The sequence below is a fragment of the Gadus morhua genome, chromosome 17, assembly GCF_902167405.1.
Source record: "Gadus morhua chromosome 17, gadMor3.0, whole genome shotgun sequence".
Taxonomy (NCBI): Eukaryota; Metazoa; Chordata; class Actinopteri; order Gadiformes; family Gadidae; genus Gadus; species Gadus morhua.
The window spans coordinates 4,636,928-4,653,487 of record NC_044064.1 but is presented as its reverse complement, the minus strand read 5'-3'; the positions used below and the strand labels follow the sequence as shown (position 1 = coordinate 4,653,487).

Here is a 16,560-nt window from a genome sequence, read left to right as displayed (position 1 = left end):
TCCCATACCCCAGACATAGACATAACTAACACTAAGCCTATACTTTTTCCTCTCCCTGAGGCAAGCTGCAGGCATAACACTGTTTCCAAAAACTTCCGGTAGAACATCATCTTCTTGCTTCTAGCTAAGAAGGCTCCCAGTAATGTATATTATATTAACAAGCCTAACACAAAGGCCATGAAGGCAAAAGCAGGGTTAAGGGGACAAAAATATTATAAAATAATAATTAGACGTTAAAAAAAAAATATATATATATATGCACATCCATGTAATGAGAAAGCTATGTGTCCCCTTCTCTTTTGTTCCCCCTAAGTATATATTAGCCCATACATAACATGAACGTAAGCACACAGTAACACAAGATCCGGGCCACTTTTTTCCCCCCTCCTTCTAAACATGTTATCCCAAACGTAGCGTGGGTGAAAGCACAGTACCTTAAAATCCAGGGCGTATGTCAGAATAGTTGCAAAGGCAGTTACGCACGTACACAGTAGAGTATGCGTTATTTACCGTCCGTCTCCAGGCCAAACAGTGCAGGCAAACACTGCCGCATTATTACTCTTTACCAATCCTCTGATCGTAGAACCTCTGAGCTTCATCAGGTGAGTCGAAGGTGAGCACGTCGTCCCCGTGTGTCACGCGTAGCCTGGCGGGGTAGATCAGGTGGAACCGGACGTTCTTTAGGTAAAGGGCTTGCTTTATCCCGTTAAATGCAGCGCGCTTTTTAGCGAGAGCTGCGCTGTGATCTTGAAACATCCTTATGACAGTTCCTCCGTACCGCAGCTCGTGATTCCTTGCCCAGCGCAGCGCAGCCTCCTTCTGTTGGAATCGGGAGAAACAAACCAGGAATGTGCGCGGAGGTTTTCCTTGTCCAGATCTGAAGGTCGGGGACCGGTGGGCTCTCTCCAGTTCGGGCGGCGAAGTGAAGACCTCGGGACCCATCACCTGCGTCAGCAGCTCCGACATGAATTTAACCGGGTCCTTGCCGTCCTCGCTGCCTTCTGGTATGTGCAATATACGGAGATTGGCTCTCTGCGATCGGTTTTCTAGGTCATCGAGTCGAGTCAAGAGAGATTGGTTTTGGGGTTGGAGCGTCTTAATGGTAGACTCCACAGCGCATACACGTTCAAAGTTATCACCGGACACAGACATTTATCACTCCACTGAGGTGAGGCGCTGTTGGAATGTGTTCACTGTTTGGAGTGAGTCCAGCGAGGCTTGTAACGGCTTTGTAGATTCTTGAATCAGGAGAGAGACATCATCCCTTGGTGTGGTTATTTGCTTCGCCAATTCTGCGCCCAGTTGATCCTTAGAAATGACAGCGGCATCCATGGTTGCTCCGGGTTCTGAAGTTTTTGTCGCTGTCAGAGGGCTGTTAGCTGAGAACGGTGCTAGCTTACTTGCGGCGCTAGTAGCAGCACGTGTAGCTGGGGTTTGTGCACTGCAACCCGACTTAACAAGCTTCGAATTGCTCATTTCAAATGGAAACACTTGAATAAACCCACTACTGATGGTTTGTCAAAAACACTGGGAAGAAAGCTTGGTAAAAAAACGAATATAGCAAAAGTTGACTGGGAGCCTTCTCTCGTGCGTCCGCTCACCACATTTACAACCGGAAGTCGGAGAACAGTATTGAGGTATTAAGTCACTGCTCTCATCAAATTTTGGGGGACACAAAACCTTACACTAAATGTTGGTTGTGTTTCTTTCAAAGCACACATCACCAGGGTCCCTATCGCCACAGGCTAGTGGAGCAGATGAACCTGGACAAGAGTATTCTGAGGTATTAAGTCAATGCTGTGTACGCTCTCATCAAATTTTGGGGGGCACACATTTTTTATTGCTGCTTTTTGTTGACTGGTCTTATGTTGACAGCTCTTTTATGATTTACATAAGTTAATGGTATTTAACTTAAATTTCACAGGATTTGAGATTGATTATATAGAGTTTTGTTTAATTTATTATTAATATGAGGGATATTATTGGGACGATATAACTATTAAAAATGTGTGCATTTGTTTTAAAGCTAAAGTCACTGTGGAAGAGAAAGAGCACAGAAGCTGTGGTTGCTGTGATCCTGGCCCTCACACATCCAGGTCACAGTTTTCTAATTCATCACAGCGAACTGTGCTCGCTGAGGCCTCACAGATGGCTGACAGGCGAGGTATTTAGTTGTTCTAACATTACCCACAATATAATAAAGTATCAATAATAAACATTACTGAGCAAAGTATTCCAAGTTCTGAAAAAAAAGAATATTTTTACATTGTTTATTTGAACATGTGATTATTGTGTAATTCACTGTATTTATTTTGTCTTCTTCTGTCTTTATCTATATTTTTTAATTTAGGTAATGGAGGGCCTCTTCCATCTAAATGCCAACGTGGGCAGAGTATTTACCTGCTAAACCATTACACCGCAGGTGTAATACTCTTTGGCGAAAGAGACCAAATGAGACAACACAGCTTGCCAAGGGTAATGCTTGTATTCAATCCATTAACCTGTCCGGACTTCAAAAAAACAGTTATTAAGAACAGGTTGATTTGCATTTGTAAAGTTTAATCATTTAGTATGACAGCATGAAGGTTTTGGTTGTCTAATTTAAGAATTTGAATAAATCACATTAATTAAATTTATTTTTTCAAAAGAAAACATAACAAACTTCAACTTAAAATGATTTTCTCTTTTTCATTACAGACTGACTTCAGCTTGTACCAAGCAATACTCTCATTTGTGAATGTTGGAGGAGTACACTGGAAACTACTGGTCAGTGATTCAAGGCTGCCGGTCTGAAAACCGTTTTTGTTACTCTATGTGATGTAGTTTTAAATAACATTTATATTTTTAGTACATAATTCCTGCCACATGCTCGGTCTTTTTGGTGGATCCAATGGAGAACAAAGCCGAGGAAGCAGAGTCCTAAAATCAACTTTTTCATAAAGTTGGATTTTACATTTAGGTAGATTTGCCTGAAGAAATCAGTGTAAAATAATTAACAAAATTTCAAAGATGACAATAGCATCTGGTATGATATCATGCACCTTTTTTTGTTAAAAGGTTGCAAATAACAGAATAAGACAGAGATCCCAAAAAGCTGTCAATTAAAGCAGTTATTTGGCTTTGCTGATTAGAAGGTTATTATTATTTAAACCTGACATTGAGATTGTTATTGCATGTAGTTTGATACCTCCATGTGTTTTCCAAAGTGAATTCCTGAAGATGAGAAAGATCTGCCACGCAAAGAATGACTGGGGGAGTATAAAGTGGAGAGGAGCCAGCATGCCCCATCCTCTTAGACAGGACAGCAGTAGTTGTGGGGTCATCGTCACCATGGTAATGAACGCATGTTTGATATGAATTTCGATCCCTATATATATCTATCAAAGTCAGTAGAAAAAATATGGTTTATCTGACATAGAAAAAACATGGTTTATCTGAAAAGGGCTAAATAACACCGTCATCACCACAAATGAAACGCTGATGGCAAAAGTCTTTAGAAGTATTGGCTAAATAGTTTAAGCAATTGAAATATAACAGACAATTGCTGCTCTTCTGAGTTGGTGATTGACAGGACGTCCATCATTTTAACATGGTTTCCATGGGGGATAGGAACAATGTTGCATTGTTCTTTCACTGCATGTCCAAAATTACATTGTGTTTAATACCTTACATGTCAGATTTTCAGTGGGGAAGTCAGTGTCTTCATTCAATGTACAAAATATGAATAAATAACAATGCAACAAACATTGAGTTCTTAAAATATATTCATTACATAATTTAAAGTCAAATAAGAAGACAAATATTTTATAAATTACAGTTATGACAACAAACAATTGTTGTGCATGATAAAAACTAAAACAACTAATTGATGTCCAAATAGGGAAATCGCACTAAAATGTATGTTTGTTTGATTGATGTTAATGTGATTGAAGTGAGGGAAGATTGTTGACCAATCCATGTATTGTATAAGTCTATTTGCATTTATTGCATTTCTGTTTAAACCCAATGTTTCAAATATTACAATCTTTATTCTGTATGTTGGAGTAGATGGCGAAGGCAGTGATGGAGGCATTTCCAGCATTGTCACTCATGTCCTTTGGGACATCCAAGAAGGAGATGGCTAATGCGAGGACTAAGTTTGGACTTGGATTACTCAGTGGTTCAGGTTTGTTAGACGTTTTTCTCATTTCTTTATATGAGGTAGTTCGTTTTGTTATGTGGTTAAATGCAATAATACGCATTCAAGTAAACTACAGCCTCTTAAAGTGAATGTACATTGCACAGATATACAGGTTTTGTAGTCCAAAGCGTCATTCATTTTAGGCACAAATTCACCATCAAATATCCCACACATATCTCATATTAACTCATTATCCAATCAAATAATCTGGAATGTATTTTCTTTCAGTGTTTGACATGGACAACCACTGTGCAATGTGCTCTGCCTCGAAGCCCCCAGGATCAGGGCCTACAACTACTGATGGGTAAGTGGTTTTCATTATTTCTTGTACGTTAATGATTTGGGGTTATTGTATGTTAATATAATCAAATGTATTGTTTGAGTATTTCTCAAATTTTTTTCAGAAAAATAAAAACCATGAACAATGTTGCAGACCACCAAAATTCCCTACATTCCTTAAAACAATTGTCCTTCATGGCCTCTTATTCCTGACAATGATAACGATATTGTCTGCTTATTTCATTTTACAGATAATGTGTGACACATGCCAGAGGTGGTACCATTAGCAGTGTCTGGGGATGAGTAAAGACCAACTCCTACAAGCAAGGGCAAGCAAGTGGGATTGTGTCCTTTGCAATTAGGACATTTTATTTTGTGGAGAGATGTACAAAAAGAAAAAGTACCAAGTTCATTGAATAAAAAACTATTACAGTATCCATCGATGTAGACTACGAAAGTGGTGTAGCAAAGTTGAAAGATGAAGACCCTATGCCGCTGCCTAGAGGTTCAGTGGTGGAACTCCTGGTGGGGTGAAATGGTTTCTGCAAAGACGCATGCTGGTCTGTAGAGTAATGGAGTTTGGGTGTCCCCGAACCTTTTCTTAATCATCAAAATTAGGATTCCTATACTTGCAAGATCACATTATTATTCCACTGTGATCCTACAAAGAGAAAAGCATTAAAATATTTAAGTGAACAGCAATGAAGCCCACGTGCTGGAGGAATAGGGCCAAAGGTTTTGACCTATAACCCTGAAGTGAAATTAGCCTGAAATAACAGGGCATTTTCTTTTAAATTGAATCCAAAATCATATGTAATATGTCTCATATTGGAAACTTTGGTGGGCTTTTATTTTGAAACTCCACATCAGAATGTTGTGAAACCTTTTGCGTGACCCCATGGGGTCGTGAACTATAACCCTGAAGTGAAATGAGCCTGAAATAACAGGGCATTTTCTTTTAAATTGAATCCCAAATCATATGTAATATGTCTCATATTGGAATTTTTGGTGGGCTTTTATTTTGAAACTCCACATCAGAATGTTCTGAAACTTCTTGCGTGACCCCATGGGGTCTTGACCTATAACCCTGAAGTGAAATGAGCCTGAAATAACAGGGCATTTTCTTTTAAATTGAATCCAAATTCATATGTAATATGTCTCATATTGGAAACTTTGGTTGGCTTTTAATTTTGAAATTCCACATCAGAATGTTCTGAAATAAAATGTTATAACAATTATAAGTTATAAAAAAATATATATAACTTATAAAAAATAAAAATAATTGCGCCATCAAAAGACGAGGACGTGTTCGTCAATAGGAAGAAAGTGCATTCCATCAACACGCAGGTTGTTTTTGATGCAAATTTTAACATAGCCTACTGGATGTTGTTGCAAAGTGGCCTGGATCTTCAGCTACCTATGATTCGCGCATTTTAATGGTGAGCGGTCTGACTGTACGTCCACACCAGGAGCGACCATAGCGTCAAAGACGCTTTGGTCGCTCACAAAGTTTCGCTGCGAATTTTTCTGTTCGCTTTGGTCGCTCAAGTCGCTCATGACGTACAATTCAATTATGCAGACGCATTTAAAGGAGCCGTATGCGTTTAGTAGGCCCTACAGACAGCCATATCAAATAGTGAACTCTCCCATACACGACCTTGGCCATATTGCCGAGACGGTTTTGCTTGTTCGATAAAGTGCTTCGACAACAGGTAGGACAGTGATTCCCCCCAATATACAAAAAATCCTAAAATGTAGGCTAATTACAACCGAGAACAAAAAACCCTGCGTGCTGTAGTAGTTAAAATATGTTTCACTGATCTGGATCTGCAAATCATGATCTGCACTCATTCGTCGCATTCAAAACAAATAGACATTAGCGCACATGGCTAATTTGCATACGGGCACAGGACTGGTTGGCTCCGCAAGGCAAATAATGGAACATATCTATCTATCTAGGCCTTTCTGTCTATCTATCTATCAACGCGTGTCTAGTTTTAATGTGATGTATTGTGTGTATGTCCAGTCAGACTTGTTCTGTGTGGTCTTGTAGGCTATGTCCTGTGTGGGACGAACCACCTAAATGGATTCCCGACGATTTGTGTCGTTTGGTATTAATAAAGACTTGACTATCTATCTAGACTATTTAATTAAAAATTATTCACCTCAGGCTCCGTGAATAGTGGGGAATAGAGGGATAAATGACAAGGGATATATCTCTTGTCTTTTATCCCTCTATTCCCCACTATTCACGGAGCCTGAGGTGTGAGCCTCGTCTTGTCGATTAGTTTGTTTATGTGACGATTTCAAAAACTTTTTTGGTTTTGTTTAAAGCATGCTACACGCGATTGGTTGGTTAGATTGGTGGCATGGAGAGCAAATTATAATGATTCCCGCTTAAATACGAACGTTCTAGATGTAGCCTATAAATACTCCCGCTTATCATCACTTGATATCCAAACCACTATGGCGTTTCGATCTCTGAACTGAAAAGGGGTTGGGTCGTACAACACCGGGTGCCCAGTTACAGCCGCGATTAATACTTCAGCCGACATTTTGTTCAGTGAGTGAATAAAGGTAGGTAGGAACCAAAGTGCCTGCCGATGTTCCCTGGGATCCACGCAAGCGAAGAGCGTCTACATTCCGATTGGCTGTCAGTGTTTGGTCGCTGAAGCGAATAATAGTCATTTGCATAAAGTTAAAAAGTTTTCAACTTCTTTTTGACGCTCTGGTCGCTCAACTTTGGCCGCTGGTAGCGTTGGTCGCTTTGGTCGCTTTGGTCGCTCTTGCCCATAGAAAGTGAATGACTTCCGGCGATTTGGTCGCTCAATTCGCTTCTGGTGTGGACGGACAGTGAGGCAGCTTTTTGAGATGTACCGGTTGGGTGTCACTTGCTGGGTGACAGTGACTATCCATGCAAGACGTGGCTCTAGACACCCTACCTCAATCCACAACCGGGAGCACAGTTAAAGTGTAACATGTAAGTGATTACGCAGATTACGTATAGTCCTCCTATGCGTAAAACACATCGTATTGGCTCTTTGCGAGCACACAAACATACACGAAATGTTGTGGAGAGAGGAATTGGGCAGATGAAACGTCGGTTTCATGTCCTCCACGGCGAAATACGCCTCACCTCAGAGAGGGCAAGCACAGTAATCACTGTATGTGCCATTCTACACTACCTCTGCAAGCGGAGGAACATTCCACAGCCAGACGATGATGATGATGATGATGATGATGATGGCGATCAACATTACAAGGCATTTGGCCGTGTGGAACCGAGTGGACAGGCATTTAGGGATCACTTTGAAAACACATTTTAGGTAAACACCTTGGCACAAATCAGTCAACACTTGGGTAGTTCGTAACATTTATTTTCTTTTACATTTTACGTATTTTTATTGTTTGCTTTCTCTCTCTCTTGAACGTGCAGGCTACAACGTCATTATCGTGGTCTGCACAAAATTGTCATCATGCGTGTATTCTGCTAACTGCACTATAACTACTTAATAGGAATTCATTTCTAGCCTAGGCTATTTCCTTGTTTTTCGGTGATTCAGTGGGCTCGTCTGAACAACCAATCACCGAACTGACCGCTTCTAAACTCGTGCACGAGAATTGACGTAATCCATAGCAACGGCGCGTCACTCTTAGTTCACTCTTTGTGATTTATCCTAAGTAAGAATAGGTCTCAGCGGCTTTGTGAATAACTTTTAAGAAAAAACTCCTACGTAAAATGTTTTAGCGCGAGTTAGGAGCACTCCTAGCGGTAAGATAAAATGCTTTGTGAATACGGCCCCAGATGTCTTATGCTGACGGACAAAATACACACACACATACATGCACACACACACACACACACACACACACACACACACACACACACACACACACACACACACACACACACACACACACACACACACACACACACACACACACACTCGACACACATTTAGCTGAACTGTAAATATATAAACATTATATAGATGAAGATTAGATATAGCTAAACATTATGATGAACATAATGTATATCTAAACATTATATCTCTCTGGTCATTATTTATAAGAGAAGATTATGTTCAGCTGAACATGGAACAATTATTTCAGGGTTACAAGAAACTTGATCGCAGCTACAGTGCGCGTGCGTGTGCGTGCGTGCGTGCGGGTGTGCCTACGTTTAAGTCAGTTTCACTTTAGGTTCTCCTAGTAACTATTGACGTCAAAGCCGTATTGGATGATGCTGGGATTGGAGTCGCGTCTCTGTGGATAATCTCATCGAGCTATTCTTCTGATTACATCGATATGAAGGCCCTAATAGGGCTGCTGCTGTTGGTCTTTGGTCACGATGTGTCCTCAGGTAAGACTGATTACAGTTTTTAATTTTCAAAATGATCTTTCCAAAAGTTTCGTTTCTGGTTGGGACGACGCTTAGATTCCCTAATTTGGTTGAAAAGCATTTGATTATCCTCTCTAATGAGTTCAATTAATCCACAGCATGATTCATCTTGTACTGTGAATATTTAAACTAAAATAAGAACATTTATTTTCGGTTCAACTGTGAAAAAGAAACCAGCGGATTGGTTTGATGACGTCTTTCCTAAATGTCTGTTATCAGATCCAAACATTAAACTTCAGTTAGGAGGGAATCCGATGCGTAATTTAAATCTACTTTTAATCCTAAATATTATATTAACACTCAGATTATGTTATTAACTTGTCAACGTTCTTGGAGAATCACGCGCGCGCGCACACACACACACACACACACACACACACACACACACACGGCAATATAATTATTATCGTTGCTATCAATATATTATTATGAAATATAATAACTGTATTGTTATAACATTAATTATTATCATTCCAATAATAGCAATCTGAAGATACTTAAAATGCCGTCATTGAATACAGAAATTCACCAATATACTTATAATAATAAAAACATTGCAATAGTTATTTAAATAATCCTTTATCATTATGTAATGGATAGTATTAACCTGTCTGTCTGTCTCTCTGTCGGTCTGTCTATCGTGATGTACTGTATTAACCCGTCTGTCTCACTGTCTACAGTGATTCACTCTCTGCAGGTTTTCTCCACGGCGTCGTCTGGACTCTCAACCTTCCCAGAGTTTGTGATTGTTGAGATGGTGGATGAGGTTCAGGTTGACTACTATGACAGCAACACCCAGAGAATCGTACTCAAACAGGACTGGATGGACCAGTTCTACAGCAATGAACCAGGTGGAGACTCCCTGGAGAGGGAAACTGAAAAGAGAAAGGGTCACCAGCAGGTTGCCAAAGTCAACATGGGGACTCTGAAGAAGCGCTTTAACCAGACAGGAGGTACGTTCATATCTAATGTCTGACCTCTCACATGGAGATAGTCATCATTTAACCCCAGAATAAAGTTTAACCCATAAACACACACACACACACACACACACACACACACACACACACACACACACACACACACACACACACACACACACACACACACACACACGTAAATTCTACATAAGCAGTACTCCGTGTAGCAGTACTCAGAGTAGCAATACTCAGTGTGGTACCCAGTGTAGATTTATGTGTTTATTACTTGAAGAGACCAATGCCTGTTATGTGCGATCTTGAGTGTTCAAAATTTTAGAAAATTATTCTAAAAGTTTGTATTCAACAGGATAAAATGGCCAACTCCAAAATAAAAATGCAATTAAATGCACAGTTAATGTTACATGACATTTAGTTAAAGTAGTTAAAGTCTACTAATATTATAAAATGCTCCCGCAATGATTAATAAAGTCACATCTTCTTTAATCAAGGAAACGTTTCGCGGGTCTACCGGCTGAATTACCGGCATGTAAACAGCAGGTGGTGCTGCTGTGCTGCCGTGTTTCTAAACAGAATTTTTGTTCCACTCCGTTGGTTCTTCATTCCCCAACACACACACACACACACACACACACACACACACACACACACACACACACACACACACACACACACACACACACACACACACACACACACACACACACACACACACACACACACACAATTTACATATTGAATAAGTGGAAGATATTAAACGTTCCTCTTATTTTATTTTACTAATTTATTTGACTCACGCATTGACTTGTTCAGCTATTTCCTGCCAAGCTCGGCATACACGTTCATTAGAATTTCCAATCCCGTGGGGGAAAAGTAAGTGGATCTACGCTTTTGGTCCATGTTTGATCATGCTATCAGAGATCCATTGATGATGGCTCTTTATAGTCAACAGGCACGCCCCCAACCCAGAGTGAACATACTCAGAGTTGATTAACCCAACGCTGATCACCTGTTCTGAAACCGAAAACCCAGAGTTGCTTTTCAACCCTGAACTCTGAGTCAACCAACTCAGAGCGCAGGATTAAACTCAGAGTATGTTAAACCAGCTACCTGAAACAGGCCTCAGATGTATGTGTATCTCTATACATACACATACAAGCAAGCAAACATAAGCTTCTCATCTGTGTTTAAATGTATTGAATGACCAGCGCACAGTAGCCTGTCTTCAGTCTTCCTGATTCAGCGGGGTCCCTGTCCCTGCCCTCAGCTCCTCTGAACAGCGATGCTCCTTTCAGTGCAGCAGTTTCCTGGTGCCGTACGTTTTCATCCAGATCAGTAACGCGTCTTCCTACAGCTCAGCAGACATGTCTTTAACCCTGGAGGTGATTGGGACTTTGTTTGGTGATCCGTTAAAGATAACCTCTGAACTGCTGAGGGAAGCCTCCTCTATATATCCACGGGTAGGGGGTGTAGGGTGGTGTAGGGGCTGTAGGGTGGTGTAGGGGGTGTCATTTTAAACTAATTATTATTCTGTTAACCATTCTACATTATCCAGGTGTGTGGTGACTGACTCCATCACATAAAGACATGTGTTCTGAAGAGGCTCCTATTTGTAGTCTTTGTGGTCTCATGTCCTTTAGAGTTTCTGCAGAGCTTCACCCCAACAGTTAATGGAGAGAGAGATCTCTCTCTCTCTCTCTCTCTCTCTCTCTCTCTCTCTCTCTCTCTCTCTCTCTCTCTCTCTCTCTCTCTCTCTCTCTCTCTCAGGTGCCCACATTGTTCAGAGGATGTCTGGTTGTGAGTGGGATGATGAGGATGGTACTACTGATGGTTATCAGCAGTATGGTTATGATGGAGAGGACTTCCTATCGTTGGACCTGAAGACCCTGACCTGGGTTGCTCCAGTACACCAGGCTTTCCCCAGCAAACTGAGATTGGATCACAAAACAGCTTATAATCAATTATTGAAGAACTACCACACCAAGGAGTGTGTTGATTGGCTGAAGAAGCTCCTGGCCTATGGGAAGAGCACTCTGCAGAGAACAGGTAGAATCACATGACCTGGTGGGCGTTGACGGACTCATGTCTCTGAGTCCTTGTTCTCTCTCTCTCCCTCCCCCCTCCCTCTCTCCTTCTCCCTCCCTCCCTCTCCCTCCCTCTCTCTATCTCTGACCACCCTCTCTCTCCATCGTCTCTCTCCCTCTGACAAAAATATTAAAAAAAAAGTCCTAATGTCTTGAAATAAACCATCGAGACTTACATGACAAGAACACGTGTTTAACATTATAAAATAATCTCTCTCTCTCTCTCTCTCTCTCTCTCTCTCTCTCACTCTCACTCTCACTCTCACTCTCTCTCTCACTCTCTCCAGAGCGTCCGCGGGTGTCTCTGCTCCAGAGGAGCCCCTCCTCCCCAGTGGTGTGCCATGCTACAGGCTTCTTCCCTAACAGGGTGGTGGTGTTCTGGCGGAGAGACGGCCAGGAGCTCCATGAGCAGGTGGACCCCGGGGAGGTCCTCCCCAACCACGACGGGACCTTCCAGGTCAGCGTGGACCTGGACCTCACGGCCGTCCCCCAGGAGGACTGGGGGAGGTACGAGTGTGTGGTCCAGCTGAAAGGCATCGAGGACATCTCCACAACCCTGGACCCCGCCCACATCAGGACCAACGGGGGTAAGACTGGTGTTGGAGGGGATGGAGGGGGGGGAACACACATCTCACCACCTCCACCCGACCCCATCCCAACCACTGCTAGGGGCCTCTACCCAGGCGCGTCGGTAGACCGGGGCATTCGAGGCTATAGCCCCGGTTCTTTTGGGAATGTGCCGTCAAAAATAAAATAAAAATACATGATTATGATGAAAATAGCCCCGTAGAGTTTACTCCTTTGTGGTTGCATTACCAGCAGACGCATATGCAACATTGTAGCCAGTGAAAACAGAAAGAATTGGACGTTTCCATATATGGGCAGATTTAGAATAATTTGTTGCAAAATGTTGCAAATTCAACATAGGTATTCTTTCTTCTCTATGCACAGCGCATCTTGTCGATATTGCTGTCCGTCACTCAACACACGCAACACTCACAAACTGTCAACGGAGGCATAAAAGTTAGGAGATTTGAGTATTCCTAGAGTGCCTGGGTCTACCTGGACACTGCTGAAGCTACTGGGTAAACACACAGCACTCCGGAGTAGCTCAGTGCAGCAGAACACGGTGGATTGTGGGTAAATGAGTTCTATGAATAGGGCTAAGCTCCGATCAGTCCCTGAGTAGTCTGGCTGAGCGGAAATGGACAGCGTCGCGCTAGCGTCGGATTCCACCGCAACTCCTCCCCTTCCTGTTGCTGGCTTTCCCGTATTGTGCTCCCCCTCAAACTCGGAAACTAGGCAGTATGGAGAGTTTTGAAGAGGACTTTTGACGGCGTTGTAAAGCTAGCATGTTTGGCTCTTTCTGTCGAAAATTGTAAAGAACTTCAAAAGATTTGCTTACAGCATTTGCTGAGGAAGAGAGATGTTCTTGCACTATTCCGGATGGACTCCGCTGCTGCTTCCCGGGGTTAGCCCCGCCCTGGACGATTGTGATTGGTTTAAAGAAATAAAAACAGGCCAGCCCAGTTTCCCCCCGGATAGACGGTTCTAAATAGCGTGGTTCCAGACCATTCTACTTGCTGTAGTTTGGTCTGGCTTTGCAAGACTATTCCCTGAGTGACCCTGAGCTCCAGAACAGGTTCTAGAGGAATAGTTGCACTGAGGCTGTGTTAGTGTTGATTGCAGCATCACGTGACCATAGACATGTGGTTCAATGATGGAGGGATCATCTATTATTACACACCTGATTTGATTTTCTTTCAGAGGGCAGTCACATCCTTGCTTTCATCCTCACTGCTCCCATTGCTGTTCTTGCCGTTGTTGCTGCTGCTGTTGTTGGAGTCTTTCTGTACCAGAAGAGGAACAGTGAGTGAATCAAACTCTCCAGGAGGACTGACACCTGATCTCCACCTGCTCCTACTTCCTGTCCCCTTCCTAGACTCTGATTGGTTGTCTTCACACATTGGTGGTCTGGTTGTATAAACCTCCACCTCTGAATGATAAACCTCCTCCGATGTCATGTCCATAGAGATGTGGTGGCATTAAGAATATGAAAGTCTAATAACATGAGAATATTCACCACGGTTACAACACTAATCATTTCTCTTGATCCTTAGATTCAGACAGGCGTCACAAACCAGTTGGTGAGTAAAATGTGTTTTTACTGCAGTTCTGGTCTTATGATTAACGCCACTACCAACATAGAGATCTTGGAGACTCGTCTAGCTCACTGGACTATACAGCTCTATAGATCTAGATACATCTAGCTAACTGGACTACACCGCTCTATAGATCTAGATACATCTAGCTCACTGGACTATACAGCTCTATAGATCTAAATACATCTAGCTCACTGGACTATACAGCTCTATAGATCTAGATACATCTAGCTCACTGTACTATACAGCTCTATAGATCTAGATACATCTAGCTCACTGGAATATACAGCTCTGTAGATCTAGATACATCTAGCTCACTGGACTATACAGCTCTATAGATCTAGATACATCTAGCTCACTGGACTATACAGCTCTATAGATCTAGATACATCTAGCTCACTGGACTATACAGCTCTGTAGATCTAGATACATCTAGCTCACTGGACTATACAGCTCTATAGATCTAGATACATCTTGCTCACTGGACTACACCGCTCTATAGATCTAGATACATCTAGCTCACTGGACTACACCGCTCTATAGATCTAGAAACATCTAGCTCACTGGACTATAGAGCTCTATAGATCTAGATACATCTAGCTCACTGGACTATACAGCTCTATAGAGGTACATCTAGGTCAGTCATTCACCTCCTCCCATTCTGCTACTTCCCAGGTTCTGACACCAGCTCTGAGAACACTGAGGGGCAGAAGCTGGCTGCTGAGGCCCAACCTCTGACCACAGTCAGTATTTCATCAATTTACAATACTTATTCTGAGTAATATATTTACAGTTATATTTATTAGCAGCCTACTTCTTCACAGCAATAGTAATACTAATATATGAACAGTACTTCATGACAGTAATAGATTAACATTCATATTTTTACGGTACTTCATCACAGTAATATATTAACAGTACATCATCACAGTGATAATGTGTTTAATGTTTAATGCTGACTTGTTCTTCCTTGCTGTTTAGGTTCAAAGTTAAATCAAGAAGAGGCTTCTCACGTTCACCTTCAGACACGTGCCGTCCATATGGGCAGGTGGGGCAGCGAACTACTTTCAAAAGCATCCTCCCAAAAAAATAGTTCCCATTAAATCATGGCTCCAAGTCTATGTTTAATAATGTGAATTTCACACAAATTATCTATAGTTTCTGTAGGCTTTCCGACTATTTTTGGTCTGTTGACGTTACATTTTGGATGATGGTGGCGATTCTAGTTAAGTTTGACGTGTCATGCAATGTGGGGAAGGATTGCTCAGCGACTGCGTTCCTCCGTATGTTTATAGCATAACCCTGCAGGCGGCAATTAGTACTGCAATCCGCGCTAAAAGACGCCTTTAGGGGCGTAAAGTGGTCTGCCCCACGGTCATATTCTAGAACTGTTGTTTTAACTCAAATTATTCCGCCCGTATCTTTCGTCGTTTCTATTTCAGATGCGAGTGGTGTTGCACCTGGGATTAACAGTGTTGAGTTTATGCTAAAAAATAATAACCTTTGAGAGGTTAAAATTGGAAGACCCTATCCAAAAAACGAAGGATAGGGGGAAAACTTACAAAATAACTTTCTCCCGAGCATGGTATGAAAAAAATGTGCATTTGCACAAAGAGAAACGCTGTGTTTTGTTTCCCATGTCCACTTTTTCGAGCAAGTGTGTGAACATGACAAGGGGATATATGGACCACGAATGTATGTATATATGTATATAATATATACATATTACAAAAACAAATTGTGGTTCTGGTCATACGCCAGTAGTTTCTGCCTCACAGAAATTTAGGGTCACCGCACGATACTGTTCGGCTTCCTAAACCAGGATGGAGTGCACTCAAGGTGAAATGTAACGTAAATTGCTCCCAGGTGAATCGTGACGTTCTCTAATGAAGGGAAATGTATGACGCATTACATCAACCAACGATCAACCAGTTTACTGAAATAGGTCAAAGGACTGCACTGTAATTCCTACAGCACTGCATGCACAGTTTACCATAAGGAGATTGTCCTATGTTCACATTTCTAATTTTGTGTTTTTCTTTGTGCTATGCAGTGCTGTCTTTTCGTTTCTGTATCGCAAGGACATGGTCTGTCAACAAACTACAGTACAAACAGTAAAAGCGTAAATGTGAATCTTGTCCAGTCTCTTGCAATCAATCTCCCACTAAGGTGTAACTTACAATTTACAATAATTGTCATCAGAACTTTAGCCATAGTTTACATCAGAACATCCCTCCAGAGTACAATGTTATATCGACAACATGACTAAGAAATGTGACTTTTCCGTCTTATCTGTACACAATGACACAAGGACTTGTCATTCTGATGGCACTGACATGTTCATTGACACAGACATTTACTTTTGAGAGATGAACTAAGGATTTTGAGAAAGAGACTGGCTTTCACAGGTAATCCATGGTGTTTTGCTATTAACTTCTAATTCAATTGTTGGCGTAGTGGAATATATATCCGTCATCTTATCATCACTATGAAGGTATTAAGGCTGTAAACGAAG

At 41.7% G+C, this 16,560-nt stretch overlaps 1 protein-coding gene and 2 long non-coding RNA genes across 3 annotated transcripts; all 3 read left to right on the top strand.

Annotated features, from left to right (window-relative positions):
* Positions 1 to 1,895: 1,895 nt before the first annotated feature.
* Positions 1,896 to 3,182, top strand: LOC115529539 (uncharacterized). Its single transcript, XR_003973575.1, has 4 exons — positions 1,896 to 2,164; positions 2,351 to 2,475; positions 2,698 to 2,766; positions 2,849 to 3,182. It is a non-coding gene; the product is annotated as an uncharacterized LOC115529539 (long non-coding RNA).
* An 864-nt stretch (positions 3,183 to 4,046) lies between these two features.
* Positions 4,047 to 4,886, top strand: LOC115529541 (uncharacterized). Its single transcript, XR_003973577.1, has 3 exons — positions 4,047 to 4,165; positions 4,409 to 4,484; positions 4,711 to 4,886. It is a non-coding gene; the product is annotated as an uncharacterized LOC115529541 (long non-coding RNA).
* Positions 4,887 to 8,690: 3,804 nt separating this feature from the next.
* On the top strand, positions 8,691 to 16,178 carry LOC115529445 (major histocompatibility complex class I-related gene protein-like). Its single transcript, XM_030338185.1, has 8 exons — positions 8,691 to 8,822; positions 9,542 to 9,814; positions 11,567 to 11,845; positions 12,171 to 12,470; positions 13,651 to 13,752; positions 14,004 to 14,030; positions 14,721 to 14,788; positions 15,027 to 16,178. The coding sequence occupies exons 1-8, from the start codon at positions 8,768 to 8,770 to the stop codon at positions 15,036 to 15,038; spliced, it is 1,116 nt and encodes a 371-aa protein (XP_030194045.1). The 5' UTR covers positions 8,691 to 8,767; the 3' UTR covers positions 15,039 to 16,178.
* The last annotated feature ends 382 nt before the right edge of the window (positions 16,179 to 16,560 follow it).